The following is a 17,486-nucleotide window of genomic DNA, read 5'->3' on the forward strand; positions in this document are numbered from 1 at the left end:
CTGAAACATTGTTGATAGACTACTGCTAAAGCTCATATGCACTTAAAATGGCTTTTTTCACCTCCTCATACTCCCCAGATACCTTCTCTGATAGGGATGCGAATACCTCAGTAGCCCTACCTGCACATTTCGTTTGGATCAACAAAACCCACATGGCCACTGACCACTGCATATGATTGGAATGTTATTTAGATCTTGTAGCTTGATGAAACGTTATCCTAGAGACTAATGTTCTGTAGAACACTAATAACTGGTATGGATTTTTTTTTTGGAAGAAACCTTTGGACAAGCATATTGTATGAAGGTCAGTGTACCTTATTAAAAACTTAAATCTATTTTGCAATATTCTACTCCATTTGTTTAATTAAGAATTGTTGCCTACAATGTGAGGGATGTTGTACTGAGTAAAACTCCACTGCACTATCCCATCAAACACTCCTAAAGCAGATGCAGAATTCAATAGATATAAATCTCTCAGTCCCCTGTCCGATCATACACTTCCAGCATAGGTGCAGCATGAGGTTAGTTACAGAACAAAGCTCCCTCTGCACTATCCTACCAAACACTCCCTGGACAGGTACAACCCTGGCTAAATACAGAATAAAGCTTGAATATTGTAATTTTATTCTGTTAGCTTCACAGTAATTCTCACAAGTTCCAGAAGCCATGTTACTCACCCATAAAAAGGTGTTGGGAAACAATATTCAGACAATTAACTACACTAACTGTGCAATTAATTCAATTCTAACCTTAACCAGAAATATCTTCTTAACAATTTGGCCAATATTATTTACATGATTCAGAACTGCATTATGTTGTCCAGAGACTGACAAGGCTCCTTCATCCTCTGGAATCTCAGTGTACCATATCTCTTCACTTCTCCATCCAAACCTAACCATAGATTTGTGTGGATGAATTATAGGGACAAGAGATGACTCTTTATGTGACCCCACCTACCCCACAAGATGGAGCTTCAGAAATACAAAACTGAAGTCTTTGTTCACAAGGACCTCGAGCAATCCTTTCTGGGTGTCTTGGAGAAGAATATTTCTCCATCATAGGTGCACCTGAACCTTTAAGAGATAATTGTGCAAGATTAAAACACATGGGATGGGGGGGGGGGAAGTATATGGAGCTGGCTAGAAAACTGGTTGGCAGAGAGGAAGCAAAGAGTAGGAATTAAAGGGTCCTTTTCAAATTGGCAGGCAGTAACGAGTGAAGTGCCACAGGGCCCCAGCTATTCACAATATATTATTCATGATTTAGATGAGGGAACAAAATATAACATCTCAAAATTTGCAGATGATACTACTTTGGGTGGGAAGGTGAACTGTGAGAGGGGTGTAGAGATCCTTTAGCATGATCAGGACAGGTTGGGTGAGTGGAAAATCAATGGCAGATGCAGTATAATTTGGATAAATGCAAGGCTATTCACTTTAGAAGCAAAAACAAGAAAGCCGAGGACGACCTGAATGGCTGTAAGTTGAGAGAGGGAACTATGCAGTGGGACCGGGGTCTTCTCACACACCAGTCATGCAGGTGCAGCAGGGCGGTAATGACAGCAAATAGTATGTTGGCATTCATTGCGAGAGGTTTCAATAACAGGAGCAGGGATGTGTTGTTGCAGTTATACAGAGCCTTGGTAAGGCCATACCCCAGAATATTGTGTGCAGTTTTGGTCACCCTTTCTGAGGAAGGATGCTCTTGCTCTTGAGGGAGTGCAGTGAAGGTTTCCTGGGCTGATTCTGAGGATGGCAGGACTGGCATATGATGAGAGATTGACTTGGTTAGGATTGTTTTCATTGGATTGTAGACTAGTGTAGGGGGAATCTCACAGAGACTTACAAAATTCTAACAGGGTAGATACAGGGAGGATGTTCCCGATGGTGGGTGTCCAGAGCCAAAGGTCACAGCCTGAGGATTTGTGGGACCATTTAGGACGGAAATGAGGCAACATTTCTTCACCCAAAGAGTGGTGAGCCTGTGGAATTCACAGGAAGTAGTTGATGCCAAAACATTGAGTGTATTCAAGAGGCAGCGTGACATAGCACTTGGGGCGAGTGGGATCAAAGGTTATGGTGAGAAAGCAGGATTAGGCTATTGAGTTGGATGATCAGCCATGATTGTGATGAATGGGGGAGACAGGCTTATAGGGCCGAATGGCTCCTCCTGCTCCACCTTCTATGTTTCTATGTTCACGTAATCAGTAGACACTACAAGGAAAGATGTGAGTAAAATTCCATTTTTATGACTGCATTTTCTATTAGTTGTGCTCTTTTAAAAGTGGGCTCAGAATGATATGGAGCTTTTACAGCACAGTAATCAGTCGTGTAGGATGGGCTGAAGGGCTAAACTTGTTGATGATATTTGACAGCTGGGTGACCTTGAATGTGTCCTGTACGCATTCCTGTACATGCCAACGTCAGCACCATCAACGCGTTTTTCTGTAGTTATTTCTTCTGTGTCTTGCCGTCTGTGATACCGATTAAGAGAGAGTTTTGTTCCGAGCCTCTGGACCTCAACTTGGACCGGGATCGCAAACGGTGCCCGAAACAACCTTTAGCCTCCAAACAAACCGTAGATCATGGGGTCCCAATGGGCAGAAGGGTGTGAGGCTCATTGTGTTTTTCCTCTCTTTTTCATTCTTTTTATTTACTTAGTAAATGTACCTTTGTTTTTGTGTCTTTCATTGTTATTCAATAAATGTTCACATTTAAGCAAATTGCTCTTGTCGAGCCTCCTCTTAATTACAATTAACCAAATCCAAAAAGAACTGCTTGCATACGGCTCTGTGATCCAACACACACCTTGACTGAACAGGTCAATGTCAGCTGAGGTTTATTCCAAATTAGTTCATCTTGTCCTGGTGCTTTTTTTATTTGTTGTCAACAGAAAAATGTTGCTCCAATCCTGGAATCTGTATCTCCTAATTAATTTCAATTCCTAATTATTTAAATTATGAAATGCACAACAACAAAGTTGCACGAAGAAAAACATGATCACTTTATTGAATCACCTGTCGATCTTATATCAAAACACAAGATAATATGAAAAGTGTATTTCAACAGTAAAATGGCAACATGAACACATTATGAATCAGAAACATTAAGTCTTGGCCTCTGGATTTTCATCTGCAAAAGAGAGAGGTAAATATTTCATTTATTTTTCTAAATAAAGCTAATGCTCAAGTTCAAACATCCATTTTAATAATGGGGAATTATTCTTCTAGTCAATGTGCTGCAGTGTTAGTGCAGATAGGAGGGAACTATTATTGCCTGAGACATTTCTATGGGTAATTCGGTCAGTGGTCAGGGACGGCAGGGTGTGACTGCAAGTGAGGCAGGTAGAGGAATCCTGTATTCAGGAACAGAGGCGCTCAACCCTTGACTTTGACCAACAGGGTATGAGGCGCCTGCTCCCTGTGTGGATGGGATCAGGGCTGTGGGGAGGATGTGCCAGCTGACCATGGCACAATAGGCCATTCAAGAGGGAGGGACCAAAAAGACAAGTGGTAGTTGTAGGGGATTCTATAATTAGGGGAATAGATAGCATCATTTGTAACCAGGATCGAGAGACACAAATGGCATGTTGCCTGCCTCGTGTCACAGTGAGAGATATCTCCGACAGGCTTGAAAGGATTTTAGAGAGGGAGGGGGAGGATCCAGTAATTGTGGTCCACTTTGGGACAAGCAACATAGGCAAGGTGAGGAAGGAGGACCTGTTTGGGGCTTATCAGGAACTAGGAGCTAAATTAGAGGACAGCTTTTCAAGAGTTATAAACTCTGGATTATAACCTGAGCCACATGCAAATTGGCAGAGGGATGCGAGAATAAATGATGTAAACATGCGGCTAAAGGAGTGGTGGGGGAAAGAGGCATCAGTATTGGAATAGGAGGGATCTGTACCATTGAGACAGTTTCTACCTAAACCGAGCTGGGACCAATGTTCTAGTGAATAGGGTGGTCAACAGGCCTTTGATAAGGTTCCACATGGTAGGCTGCTCTGGAAAGTTCGATTGAATGGGATTCAGGGGAGTATGCAAATTGGATACGCAGTTGGCTGGATGGTAGGAAGCAGAGGGTAATAGTGGAAGGATGCTTGTTGGATTAGAGGCCTGTGACTAGTGGAGTCCCTCAGGGGTCGGTGCTGGGCCCATTACTGTTTGTTGTCTGTGTCAATGACTTGGATGAGAATGTACAAGGCAGGAATAGCAAGTTTGCTGATGACACTAAAATCAGCAGTATCGTGGACAGTGAGGAACGCTCTCAGATATTGCAGCAGAACCTCGATCAGCTGGGGAAGTGGGTTGAGAAATGGCAAATGGATTTAATATAGATAAGTGTGAGGTTTTGCATTTTGTAAAGTGAAATCAAGGTAGGAGTTTCAGGGTGAATGGTAGGGCCTTAAGGAGTGTAGTGGAACAGAGGGACCTTGGAGTTCAGGTGCACAGTTCTCTGAAAGTAGAGTCACAGGTAGACAGGACAGTAAAGAAGGCTTTTGGCACACTGGCCTTCGGTCAGGGCATTGAGTATAGAAGTTGGGAAGTTATGATGCAGTTATACAGGATGTTGATGAGACCGTATTGCATTCAGTTTTGGTCACCTTATAGGAAGGATGCTATTAAACTAGAAATAGTGCAGAAGAAATTTACAAGGATATTGCCTGGACACAATGGTCTGAGTCATGTGCAGAGGTTGGACAAGCTAAGATTTTTTTCTTTAGAGTGTGGGAGACTGAGGGGGTACCATGTAGAGGTGTATAAGGTCATGAGAGGCATGGATAGGGTGAATGCACTCAGCCTTTTTCCCAGGGTTGGGGAATCAAGAATGAGAGGGCAGCAGTTTAAGGTTAGAGGGGAAAGAATAAAAGAGGGCCAACATTTTTACACAGAGGGTGGTACACATATGGAATGAGCTGCCAGTGGTAATGATTGAGGCAGCTACATTAACAACATTTAAAAGGCATGTGGGCTAGGAAAGGATTAGAGGCATATGGGCCAAGTGCAGGGAAATGGGGTTAGCGTGGGTAGACATTTTGGGGGTCAGCAAAAGGGCCTATCTCTGTGTTGTAGGACTCTCTAACTCAATTACAGGGCTTTAAAGGAGAAATTGTGGGGGAAGGGAAGGGTAAAACTCCAAGAACTATAATGGCTAATGGGAAACAAAGCAGCAGATTAACATCTGTGGGGGTGGATGGAAAAGAATAAAAAACTGAAAAGAAAGGAAAACTCAGGTGAGATTACTAAAGTCTTCAAGATACAAAATATGACAGATTGTTTGGAAAGGGTGAGGAATCTAATTTCAAACACATAGGATAAAGGGATGACAATAAGAAGACGGATGGTAAATACAGGACTGAAGGTGTTGTATCTGAATGCACACAGTATACGAAATAAGGAAATGAGCTTGTGGTGCAGATAGAAATTGGCTGGGATGATGTGGTGACCATCATGGAGACATGGCTGCAAGGGGATTAGGACTGGGATCTAAATATCCAAGGGTATACATCCTATGGAAACGACAGGTGGGTGGAGGGGGCAGAGTCATCTGATCAGAAAGAAATGAAGTTAAATCCATTGCAAGAATTGAGGTAGGGTCAGATGATGTCGGATCTGTGGGTATCTGCGAAGGTAAAAGAACCATAATGGGAGTTATGTACAGGCCTTCAAACAGTGGTCAGGATGTGAAGCACAAGATACATCAAGAGATGGAAAATGCTTGTCAGAAAAGCAAAGTTGTAGTGATCATGCAGGTGGACTGGGACAGTTGGTAGTGGATTGCAAGTTAATTAATTTGAGGAACATCTATGAGATTGCTTTTTGGAGCAGCTTGTAGTGGAGCCCACGATATAACAGGCAATTCTGGATTTAGTGATGTGCAATGAGGCAAATTTGATAAGGGAGCTTAAGGTGAAGGAACCTGTAGGAGGCAGTGGCCATGATAGAATTTATTCCGCAATTTGAAAGAGAGAAGGTGGAATCAAATAAGACAGTATTACAGTTGAATAACGGCAACTAGAGAGGTATGAGGGAGGAGTTGACCAGAACTGACTGGGGGAGGGGCCGAGCAGGAAAGACAGTGGAACAGCAATGGCAGGGGATTCTGGGAGTAATTCAGGAGACACAGCAGAGATTCTTCGCGAGGAAAACGAAGCATACTACAGGGAGGGCTAGGCAAACATGGCTGACTAGGGAAGTCAGGGACTACGTAAAAGCAAAAGAGAAAGCATATAATGCAGCAAAGGGCAATAGGATGCCAGGGGATTGAGAAGCCTACAAAGACCAAGAGAGGACAATGAGAAAAGAAATAAGGAGGGAGAAAATTAAATATGAGAGTAAGCTAGCTAGTAATATAAAAGAAGATAGCAAGAGTTTCTTTCGATATATGAAGAGCAAAAGAGAGGCAAAAGTAGACATTAGGCTGCTGGAAAATGACGCTAGAGAAGTAGTCATGGGGAACAAAGGAAATGGCTGAGGAACTGAACAAGTACTTTGCATCAATCTTCACGATGGAAGACATGAGTAATATCCCAAAAATTCAAGAGAGTCGGGTGGGGTGAGTATGATGGCCATTACCAAGGAAAAGGAGCAAGAAACACTGAAAGGTCTGAGGTGGGGGGGGGGGGGGGGAAATCACCTGGACCAGATGGACTACACCGCAGAGTTCTGAAGAAGGTTGCTGAAGAGATAGTGGAGGCATTTGTGGTGATCTTTTAGGAATCACTGGAGTCAGGGAGGGTCCCAGACAACTAGAAAATCACCAATGTAACCCTCCCCCACCACCAATTAAGAAAGGAGTAAGGCAAAATACAGGAAATTACAGGTCAATTAGCCTGACCTCAATTGTTGGTAAGATATTGGATCCATTGTGAAGGATGAGATTCCTGAATACTTGAAAGTGCGTGGTAAGATAAGGTCATGCCTGACAAATCTGTCAGAATCTTTCAAGGAGGTAATGAGCAGATTAGACCAAGGAGAGGCATTGAATATTATCTACTCAGACTTCTAGAAGGACTTTGACAAGGTGCCACATAGGATGTTAGAGGCAGGGTACTAACCTGGCTGGAACATTGGCTTTTTGGCAGAAAGCAGAGATTGGGGATAAAATGGTCCTTCTCAGGGTGGTAGCTGCTGATTAGTGGTTCCCCAAGGGTCAGTGTTGGTACCACAACTTTTCACTTTATACATCAATGATCTAAATGAAGGAACTGAGGGCATTCCAGCTAAGTTTGCTGATAATACAAAGATATGTAGAGGGACAGGTAGCATTGAGGAGGCGCAGAGGCTGAAGGAGGATTTGGACAGGTTAGAAGAGTGAGCAAAGAAGTAGCAGATGGAATACATTGTGGGAAAGTGTGAGGTCAAGCACTTTGGTAGGAAGAATAGAGGCATAAACTATCTTCTAAATGGGAGAAAATGCAGAAATCTGAAGTGCAAAGAGACTTGGGAGTCTTTGTCTTGGATTCTCTTCAGGTAAACTTGCAGGTTAAGTTGGTAGTGAGGAAAGCAAATACAATGCTGGCAATTATTTTGGGAGACTAAAATATAAACACAGAGATGTACTTCCAAGGCTTTATAAGCTTCTGCTCAGACCACATTTAGAATATTGTGAGCAATTTTGGGCCCTGTATCTCAGAGAGGTTGTACTGGCTCTGGAGGGGGTTCAGAGGAGGTTCACAAGAAATATCCCAGGAATGAAAGGCTTCGCATGTGACAAACATTTGAGAACTCTGGGTTTATTCTTGATGGGGTTTAGAAGGATAAGAGGAGATCTAATTGAAACTGACAGAATACTGAAAGACTTGGACAGAATGGACGTTGGGAAGATGTTTCCATTGATAGGAGAGACTAGGACCTGATGGCACAGCTTTAGAGTGAAGGGAAGACTCTTTAGGATGGAGAGAAGAGGAAACGTCTTCAGCCAGAGAGTGGTGAATCTATGGAATTCACTGCCACAGAAGGCTGTGGAGGCCAAGTCATCAAGTATATTTCAGACAGAGATAAATAGTTTCTTGATTGTTAAGGGGATCAAGGGGTTAGAGGGAGAAGGCGGGAGAATGGGGTTGAGAAAACTATCAGCCATGATTGAATGGCAGAGCAGACTCGATGGGCTGAATGGCCTAATTTCTGCTCCTTTTTCTTATGGTCTAAACTTGAGCAAAGGAATTGATGATGGATACATAAAAATCAGGACAGATGTATCTTTTATGAATGAGAATTTAATTATGTCTGTACGCCCTAGCCTAATTATCCCCTGTGCTCCAATCCTCCAATTGGTCAAAGATTGTACTTAAACTGGATTGGTCGGGAGATTAATTAGCTTTATATTATAAATGGCCTCCTCCTGTTATTCTATAGAGGCACACATTTCCTCTTTTCGACTTCTCTACTGTACCTCAGGCAAGAGGTGTTTGACAGCCAATGATACAGTTTTGAATGCATTACTGCTCATGTAAGTTTTTAAGCTTGACTTTCTGAGAAAAAAAGAGAGCTATAAATTTCTTGACCTGAGTAATACATCTTCTTCTCAAAGAGTTATCAACAGAGGTGAATTTGAAGTCGCACATCTCTGTGGCACTTACGGTTTAACTGGTCCATTATTAAACCAAATAACTGTTTAAATACAAACCTCCTCAGTATTGAATTTGGGGAATAGCTCCGGTTTCATATTCACCACGGAATAGTCAGACAATTCTCTTTGGCCTGTTGAATCTGCATTATAAACATATGAAAAGATCATTATATCAGGAAAGACTAACCTTATATATGTACAGCACATTTTATATCTTGAGTATACCAAATGTTTCGATGTACTTTCAGTTCACTACAGTGTAGGGAAATGAGAATTTATGAATGAGAAGTTAATTATATCTGTATGCCCTAGCCTAATTATCCATTGTCCTCCAATTCATCAAAGATTATACATAACTGGATTAGTTGGGTGATAATTAGCTTTGTATTAAAAATGGCCTCCTTCTGCCTTGAAATACTTCTGCTATTCTGTGGAGGCACGCTGAGAAGTGGCAGATGGATAATTAATTCAGATAAATGTGAGGTGCTGCATTTTGGGAAAGCAAATCTTAGCAGGATTTTTTAAGATTAGATTACATACAGTGTGGAAACAGGCCCTTCGGCCCAACAAGTCCACACCGACCCGCTGAAGCGCAACCCACCTAGACCCATTCCCCTACATTTACCCCTTTATCTAACAATACAGGCAATTTAGCACGGTCAACTCACCTAACCTGCACATTTTTGGATTGTGGGAGAAAACCGGAGCACCCAGAGGAAACCCACGCAGACATGGGAGAATGTGCAATCTCCACACCGAGAGTCGCCTGAGACAAGAATTGAACCCTGGTCTCTGGCGCTGTGAGGCAGCAGTGCTAATTACTGTGCCACCGTGCTGCCCTTAATGGTTAGATCCTAGGGAATGTTGCTGAACAAAGAGACCTTGGAGTGCAGTTTCATAGCTCCTTGAAAGTGGAGTCGCAGGTAGGTAGGATAGTGAAGGTGGCGTTTGGTATGCTTTCCTTTATTGGTCAGAGTATTGAGTACAGGAGTTGGGAGGTCATGTTGTGGCTGTACAGGACATTGGTTAGGCCACTGTTGGAATATTGTGTGCAATTCTGGTCTCCTTCCTATCAGAAGGATGTTGTGAAACTTGAAAGGGTTCAGAAAAGATTTACAAGGATGTTGCCAGGGTTGGAGGATTTGAGCTAGAGAGAGAGGCTGAACAGGGTGGGGCTGTTTTCCCTGGAGCATCGGAGGCTGAAGGGTGACCTTATAGAGGTTTACAAAATGATGAGGGGCATGGATAGTGTAAATAGGCAAGGTCTTTTCCCTGGGGTCGGGGAGTCCAGAACTAGAGGGCATAGGTTTAGGGTGAGAGGGGAAAGATATAAAAGAGACCTAAGGGGCAACATTTTCACGCAGAGGGTGGTACGTGTATGGAATGAGGATGTGGTGGAGGCTGGTACAATTGCAACATTTAAGAGGCGTTTGGATGGGTATATGAATAGAGAGGGTTTGGAGGGATATGGGCCGGGTGCTGGCAGGTGGGACTAGATTGGGTTGGGATATCTGAGCGGCATGGACGGGTTGGACTGAAGGGTCTATTTCCGTGCTGTACATCTCTATGACTCTATGACTTTTCCATAAATCCTACAACAGCAATAAGACCTTTTTATTGAGGGAGGAACATTGGATATCAAGAGGAACAGACAGTTCGTTGTTGTCATGGGATCCTTTACAGCACCTAAACTGTCAGCTAGGTTCTTACTGTTAAGTACCACAAATCCAGAACAACATTGATAGATCTGTAACTGTCTGATGTAAGATAGGAATATGCGATCCATTCATTGCTCGTTAAAATAGCGCATGAAATAACTTCACCAAACATGATGCTGCATTTCACTTCTAACATCAATTTCAAACAGGTATAAGGCTAGCAACAGAATAGTTCTTTTACTTTTCAGCTGATTAAATGCTATTTGTATTTTGCAGTCACCATTACATTCAGGATGAACAAAATCAGTTCATCCTTGGTCTTTTAACCTATGGAAATAGGGTCAGTTATCTTTTGTCATTCAAAATAGACTCTGGAATCGAATTAAAATAACAATCAGCTCAAATTTAAAGTGGTCTTGACTATTCTATTGCTAATACATGTCTGACTAAAACATCTGAATAAAATTAAAAGGTATAGTAAATATCAGCCTTACTGTCAAAGCTGGCATCTTCTCTGTTAGCTACTGTGATTGTTGAAGGATTGTAATATTCAATATCATCTTCTTCCCATTTCTCTGATATAATTTTGTTTTGCTCATCCTCTCTGTTAAAAAAATACAGAGGTTAGATAGAGTTGGACTGAATGGCCTGTTTCCATGCTGTGGTTCTCTATGACTCTAATTGCACTTGGAATACAAAGGTAATTGTACTTTGCATGAGTTTAGGTTACCAGATCAGTTGAAACACTACTTCCACTTCTTGCATCATTTTAGTAATTTGCTTCAAGAAGCTACAGAAATGGCTTAGGGGAGAGGTGGAACCCGCACCCACCCTCTAAAGCACTGGTACTCAGACTGTCAGGACAGCTGATCGTGCGGCTGCAGAACCTGTATTGGGAGTCTTGCTTCCTTCCAGCTAGACCTCATTGTCCATTTCCACCTCCCTTCCATCTGGAGGGGTGTGCAGTTGAAGTGAATGCAATTAGTGCTGTTCTATTGCTGGTGGTATTCTTAGAATGGTGTTGGCTTTGCCCTTGTTCCTTATCGGTGGTACAAATTACTGGTCTTCTACGCTGCTTCCATGCCACAGTGAGGGCTGCTGGTAGGAAATGTAGCTGCAGATAAGTAAAGTGCGAGACAGGTGAGTTTCCAGGACATTTGACAATGACCTGTCAGAGTGTAATAGCACTTTTTGAGAGAAGTACTTAAGCTCCAAGTGAGCCAGGACTGGCCTTGAAACCCACACTGAAGGAAGCCAGGAGAGTATGATAAGTTGGAATGCCAGGGAATATAACTGTCCACATGTTTGCAAACCCACCTCCTCTTTGCTGAGAACAAGTCCACTCTCCATGACTTTATTCAAACTTCCCTTACTGCTTTCTCAAGATCTATTTGATACAAATTTATATGAAATGCAAAGACACAGAGCCGACGTCTTAATGTTTTTGATGGTTATATTGTACTGTACCTTTCTCTGAGGTATTGTTTTCTGCCCCTTTGAAACCACAACGTGTAGATTGCAAAGGCTAGAAGGCCCAGAAGAAACAGGATCAATGTCGTGGATAAACCACCAATCAAACCATTCTTATGAATTGGGTGGTTACAGAAATCCCCAAGGTACCAATAACTTCCAGTTGAATCACAGCTGGGAAAAGAGGAAGGGAAAGATTCACCATTACTGACTATTGGCATTACATCACTTCTCTGCCATTCCAATAAACAACGCACCAGGGTCCTGAGGACAGGAGATTCACACCATTTAATTCATAGGGGGGAAACGTTATTGACCCCAGCTGCCATATTATAGTTGGAGGAAACGTAAAAATGAATGGGTGCCGCGTTAGTGGCTTACTTGCCTGGTGCCAAACTGCCTCCATGAATGCTAAGTGTTGATTAGGCCTCAACAGCCTACCTGCTTTCCTTTACATGTATTAAGGCCTTTATTGAGCCAATTGGTGATCAATTAATGGCTTGTTTCCTCACCAATGTTACAATATATGCATCTGCTTGTGGCATAGTAGTGCCCCTAACCCTGGACCAGGAGGCCCAGGTTCAAGTCCCACCTGCTCCAGAGGTGTGCACTAACATTTGTGAACAGGTTGATTAGAAAAATAGTTTAAAAAAAAAGTGGCTGCTCTTGTTCACACCATCAAAAAGCAGGTGAAAGTGAGGACTGCAGATGCTGAAGATTAGAGTGGTGCTGGAAAAGCACAGCAGGTCAGGCAGCATCCGAGGAGCAGGAAAATCGACATTTCGGGCAGGAGCCCTTCATCAGGAATGAGGCTGGGAACCTCTGGGGTGGAGAGATAAATGGGAGAGGGTGGGGCTGGGGAAAAGATAGTTGAGAGTGCAATAGGTGGATGGAGGAAGAGGTAAAGGTGATAGGTGGGAGGGTCAGTCTTCCTGATGAAGGGCTCCTGCTCGAAACGTCGATTTTCCTGCTAATCAGATGCTGCTGTGCTTCTCCAGCACCAGTCTAATCTTGACCATCAAAAACCACATTGTCAGTTTCTCCATGTAAGCTGATGACAAATCGCTTTATCCTACCATTATTATGCCTCTTGAGCATTTTCATATTAGACCCCAAGATGCATTATGGACCACATAGCAGCACCATCAATAAGACCACCTATTTCCTCATCTGTAACATTGCTTGACTCTGCCCTTGCCTCGACTCATCTGCTAGAAACCTTGTCCATGCCTTTAGTGCCTCTAGTTGAGATTATCTAATACACCCCTGGCCCGTGTTTCTAGCTCTGATTTCTGTCATTTTGAGGCCATTTAAAATTCTATTGCCTGTTTCCTAAATTATCATTCATACTTCACTCCAGTGTTGACTGATCTTCACTGGCTCCAAGTTTATTTTTATATGACTCAGATGATAAAGATTTCACACCATCACCTCTTAGATTCCCCCACATCTATACTCCCCTCCCTATTCCCCATACCGCCCAGGCCAAATTAATGTCACCTCATGCTGTCCATGATTTCCCCATGTCTCCTTGTTACGTCATGCTAATTGTGATGATATGTGCCTTTCAGAGGGATTTGTCTAACTAGTTTTCTTGAAGGGGGGTGTTTTAAACCTGGTGCTGAGGTGTCTGCTCCATGGAAATCTGTTTTACTGTAATTGACTTTGCCAAGGGTGTGTTTATGGGATGCTGCTTTATTGGAACAGTTGATGTGTAGTAGCTAAATAATATATCATTTTGTCAAGCATTTCGTGAGTTAAGGTTATCCCAGTTCTTTCTTTACATGTATTTTAACTGATGTGTAAGAATAAGGTGTAGTTTGCTTAAAGCCGAGTAGTTTGACCAATCAAATCACATTTGGAACACAGCACCTTACACTTGCCTCTAAATAAGAGAAAAGGTAGCGTCTAGGCTATCTGCTTGATATCTTTTGAGGGGATTTGGTCTGGTCCGTAACAGATTGGGGTCTCTTGTTGGGATCAAAATATTTAATTCCAACTTGGGTTTAGACTAAAGTTGGACTAAAGGCAGTGAGTCTGGATCAGTGGTGCTGGAAGAGCACAGCAATTCAGGCAGCATCCGAGGACAGGCAAATCGACGTTTCGGGTAAAAGCCCTTCATCAGGATTTGCCCAAAACGTTGATTTTGCCTGTCCTCGGATGCTGCCTGAACTGCTGTGCTCTTCCAGCACCACTGATCCAGAATCTGGTTTCCAGCATCTGCAGTCATTGTTTTTACCTCTAAAGGCAGTGAGTGGTGAGTTTTGATGTTCTCTTTTCAGGTATTGTACTCAGTTGGTTTAAATAGGGCGTTGCCTTTTGTAATAATGGCTCTTTCAGTGGCTAAGAGTTTCCTGGGTGTGAAGAGGAGAGGTTTACAGAAGGTGAGTAAGACAAAGCTTTTGGAATTGGTGGAATAGCTGGAGTTGAGGTTGCCTTTGATGAAGGAGGAGATGATTGCAGTGATAGCTCAGCATTTACAATATCTAGAAATGCAATCAAAATCATTGGAAATGGCTCAAATTGAATTGCAAATAAAACAGTTCAAATATGAAAATGGAATGAAACAGTTTGAGTTATGATTGAAAACAGAAAAAAGTGAGAAAGAGAGAACTTTTGAACATATAGTCATGTAGCATGGAAGCAGATTCTTCGGCTCAAGTTATCCATACCGATCAGATATCCTAATCTGAACTAGTTCCATTTGCCAGCGTTTGGCCCACAATACTCTAAATCTTTCTTTTCATGTACCCATCCAGATATCTTTTAAATGTAATTGTCCATGCCTCCACGATTTCCTGTGGCAGCTTGTACCATACATGAACCACCATCTGTGTAAATAGGTTACACCTTGGGTCCTCTTTAACTCTTTCCCCCCTACCTTAAACCTATGCCCTTTAGTTTTGAACTCCGCTACTCTGGGAAAGAGACCTTGGCTATTCACCCTAGCCATGCCCCTCATGATTTTATAAACCTCTATGAGGTCATCCCTCAGCCTCTGACGCTCCAGGGAAATCAGCCCCCAGCCTATCAGCCTCTCCCTATAACTCAAATCTGCTGGTCTTGGCAACATCCTTGTAAATAGTTTCTGCACCCTTTCAAATGTAACAACGTCCTTCCTATAGAAGGGGAACCAGAATCGAATGCAGTATTCTAAAAGTGACCTCAGTAATGCCCTGTACAGCCGCAACATCATGTCCCAACTCCTATACTCAGTGTTATGACCAATTAAATTTCATCCATCATCCCTCAGTCCACAGAACCATCTGATCAAGATCTGTTCATACTCTGAGATAATCTTCTTCACTGTCCATTACACCCCCTATTTTGGTGTAAGCTACAAACTTACAAACTATGCCTCCTATATACGTAATCCAAATCATTTATATAAATGACAAAAAGCAGTGGACCAGCATCAGTTCTTGTGGCACACTGCTGGTTACAGGGCTCCAGTCTGGAAAGCAACCCTCTACCACCACCCTCTGTCTCTTATCTTCAAGTCAATTTTGTATCCAGGTGGATAGCTGACCCTAGATCCCATGTGATCTAACCTCACAAACTAGTCTACTATGCGGAACCTTGTCAAAGGCCTTGCTAAAGTCCATGTAGACAATATCTACCACTCTGTCTTCATCAATCTCCTTCGTCACCTCTTCAGAAAAATCAATCAAGTTAGCGAGACACAATTTCCCATGCACAAAGCCATAGTGAGTATTCCTAATCAGTCCTTGCCTTTTCAAATGCATATAAATCCTATCCTTCAGAATCCCCTCCAATACGTTAACCACCACTGACATAAGGCCTACTGGTCTAGAGTTCCCTGGCCTTTCCTTTCAACCTTTCTTAAATAATGGCACTAGATTAGCAAACCACCAGTGGCTGGTAACGATATAGATGTCTCAGCAAGGGACCCAGCAATCTCTTCCCTATCTTCTCACAAAGTTATGGAAAACACCTGATCAGGACTCGGAAGTTGGAACTGAAAAGTGAAAGTTGACTCAAAGTGGTAGCGAAAGAGGTGAAAGATGGGAGCAACGATGAGAACAGGGATAAAGAGCAAACCCATTGTAGTCAAAGACCTGATGGGGAATCTGTTTAAATATGTCTGAGTGTTTCCTAGGTTCATTTCAGAAAGTGTTAATGTTATTTCCGGTGTTAGGTAACAGCAAGACTTAGTGGGCCTTATCAAATTGAAAGGCGATTGAGGTGAATTATTTGATAAGAACTCCAGATAGAAAGAAATATCACAGTGTGTGTCATGTGAATATGCTCAAATGGTATTTTTATAGGAAAGGAGAGTGTTGGAGAGGGGGGACTTACCAGGGGAAAGCAGTGGGGCACAGGGCTCTGGCACAGAGTCTGTCCCTGCTGCTCAGAAGGGAAAGGGGAAGAGGAGCAGAGCAGCAGTCATTGGGGACTCCATAGTTAGGGGGACACATAGAAGGTTCTGTGGGGATGAGAAAGACTCACGGTTGGTGTGTTGCCTCCCAGGTGCCAGGGTTCGTGATGTCTCTGATCGTGGTTTTGGGATCCTTAAGGGGGAGGGGAGCGGCCCCAAGTCATGGTCCACATTGGCACCAATGACATAGGTAGGAAGAGAGATGGGGATTTAAGGCAGAAATTCAGGGAGCTAGGATGGAAGCTTGGAGCTAGGACGAACAGAGTTGATGTCTCTGGTTTGTTGCCTGTGCCACATGCTAGTGAGGCAAGGAATAGCGAGAGAGAGGAGTTGAACACATGGCTACAGGGATGGTGCAGGGGGGAAGGTTTTGGATTCTTCGATAATTGGGGCTCTTTCTGGGGTAGGTGGGACCTCTACAAGCAGAATGGTCTTTATCTGAACCAGAGGGGTACCAATATCCTTGGGGGAAATTCGCTAAGGCTATTGGGGTGGGTTTAAACTAATCCAGCAGGGGATGGGAACCAAAATTGTAGTTCGAGTATAAAAAAGGTTGAGAGTAGGGAGGTCCAAAATCATGTTTCAGGGACGCAAGATGGCATCGGCAAGCAAGAAGTTGGTTTTAAGTGTGTCTACTTCAACGCCAGAAGCACCCAGAATAAGGTGGGTGAACTTGCAGCATGGGTTGGTACCTGGGACTTTGATGTTGTGGCCATTTCGGAGACATGAATAGAGCAGGAACAGGAATGGTTGTTGCAGGTTCCAGGATTTAGATTTTTCAGTAAGAACAGAGAAAATGGTAAAAGAGGGGGAGGTGTGGCATTGTTGGTCAAGGACAGTATTACAGTTGTAGAAAGGATGTTTGGGAACTTGTCAACTGAGGTAGTATGGGCTGAAGTTAGAAACAGGAGAGGAGAGGTCACCCTGTTGGGAGTTTTCTGTAGGCCTCCGAATAGTTCCAGAGATGTAGAGGAAAGGATAGCAAAGATGATTCTCAATAAGAGTGAGAGAGACAGGGTAGTTGTCATGGGGGACTTCAACTTTCCAAATATTGACTGGGAACACTATAGTACGAGTACTATAGATGGGTCAGTTTTTGTCCAGTGTGTGCAGGAAGACTTCCTGACACAGTATGTAGACAGGCCAACAAGAGGCAAAGCCACATTCGATTTGGTACTGGGTAATGAGCCCGGCCAGGTGTTAGACTTGGAAGTAGGTGAGCACTTTGTTGATAGCGATCACAATTCTGTTATGTTTACTTTAGTGATAGAAAGGGATAGGTGTATACCACTGGGCAAGAGTTACAGCTGGGGGAAAGGCAATTACAATGCGATTAGGCAAGATTTAGGAAGCACAGGATGGGGAAGGAAACTGCAGGGGATGGGCACA

The 17,486-nt window shown here is 43.1% G+C and overlaps 1 protein-coding gene across 1 annotated transcript in view; it reads right to left on the reverse strand.

Moving 5' to 3' along the window:
• Nucleotides 1-2,820: 2,820 nt before the first annotated feature.
• Nucleotides 2,821-17,486, reverse strand: part of LOC122544377 (uncharacterized) — an 83,687-nt gene continuing 69,021 nt past the window's right edge. Inside the window, exons 9-12 of the mRNA XM_087982841.1 lie at nucleotides 11,696-11,872; nucleotides 10,723-10,832; nucleotides 8,628-8,710; nucleotides 2,821-3,131 (exon numbers count right to left, since the gene is read on the reverse strand). Of these exons, the coding sequence (XP_087838967.1) occupies nucleotides 3,090-3,131; nucleotides 8,628-8,710; nucleotides 10,723-10,832; nucleotides 11,696-11,872 (412 nt within the window). The 3' untranslated portion in view covers nucleotides 2,821-3,089. The remainder of the gene's footprint in view (nucleotides 3,132-8,627; nucleotides 8,711-10,722; nucleotides 10,833-11,695; nucleotides 11,873-17,486) is intronic.

This window comes from Chiloscyllium plagiosum, unplaced genomic scaffold, assembly GCF_037043375.1.
Source record: "Chiloscyllium plagiosum isolate Xiang-an unplaced genomic scaffold, Cpla_swu_hap1 HiC_scaffold_44, whole genome shotgun sequence".
Taxonomy (NCBI): Eukaryota; Metazoa; Chordata; class Chondrichthyes; order Orectolobiformes; family Hemiscylliidae; genus Chiloscyllium; species Chiloscyllium plagiosum.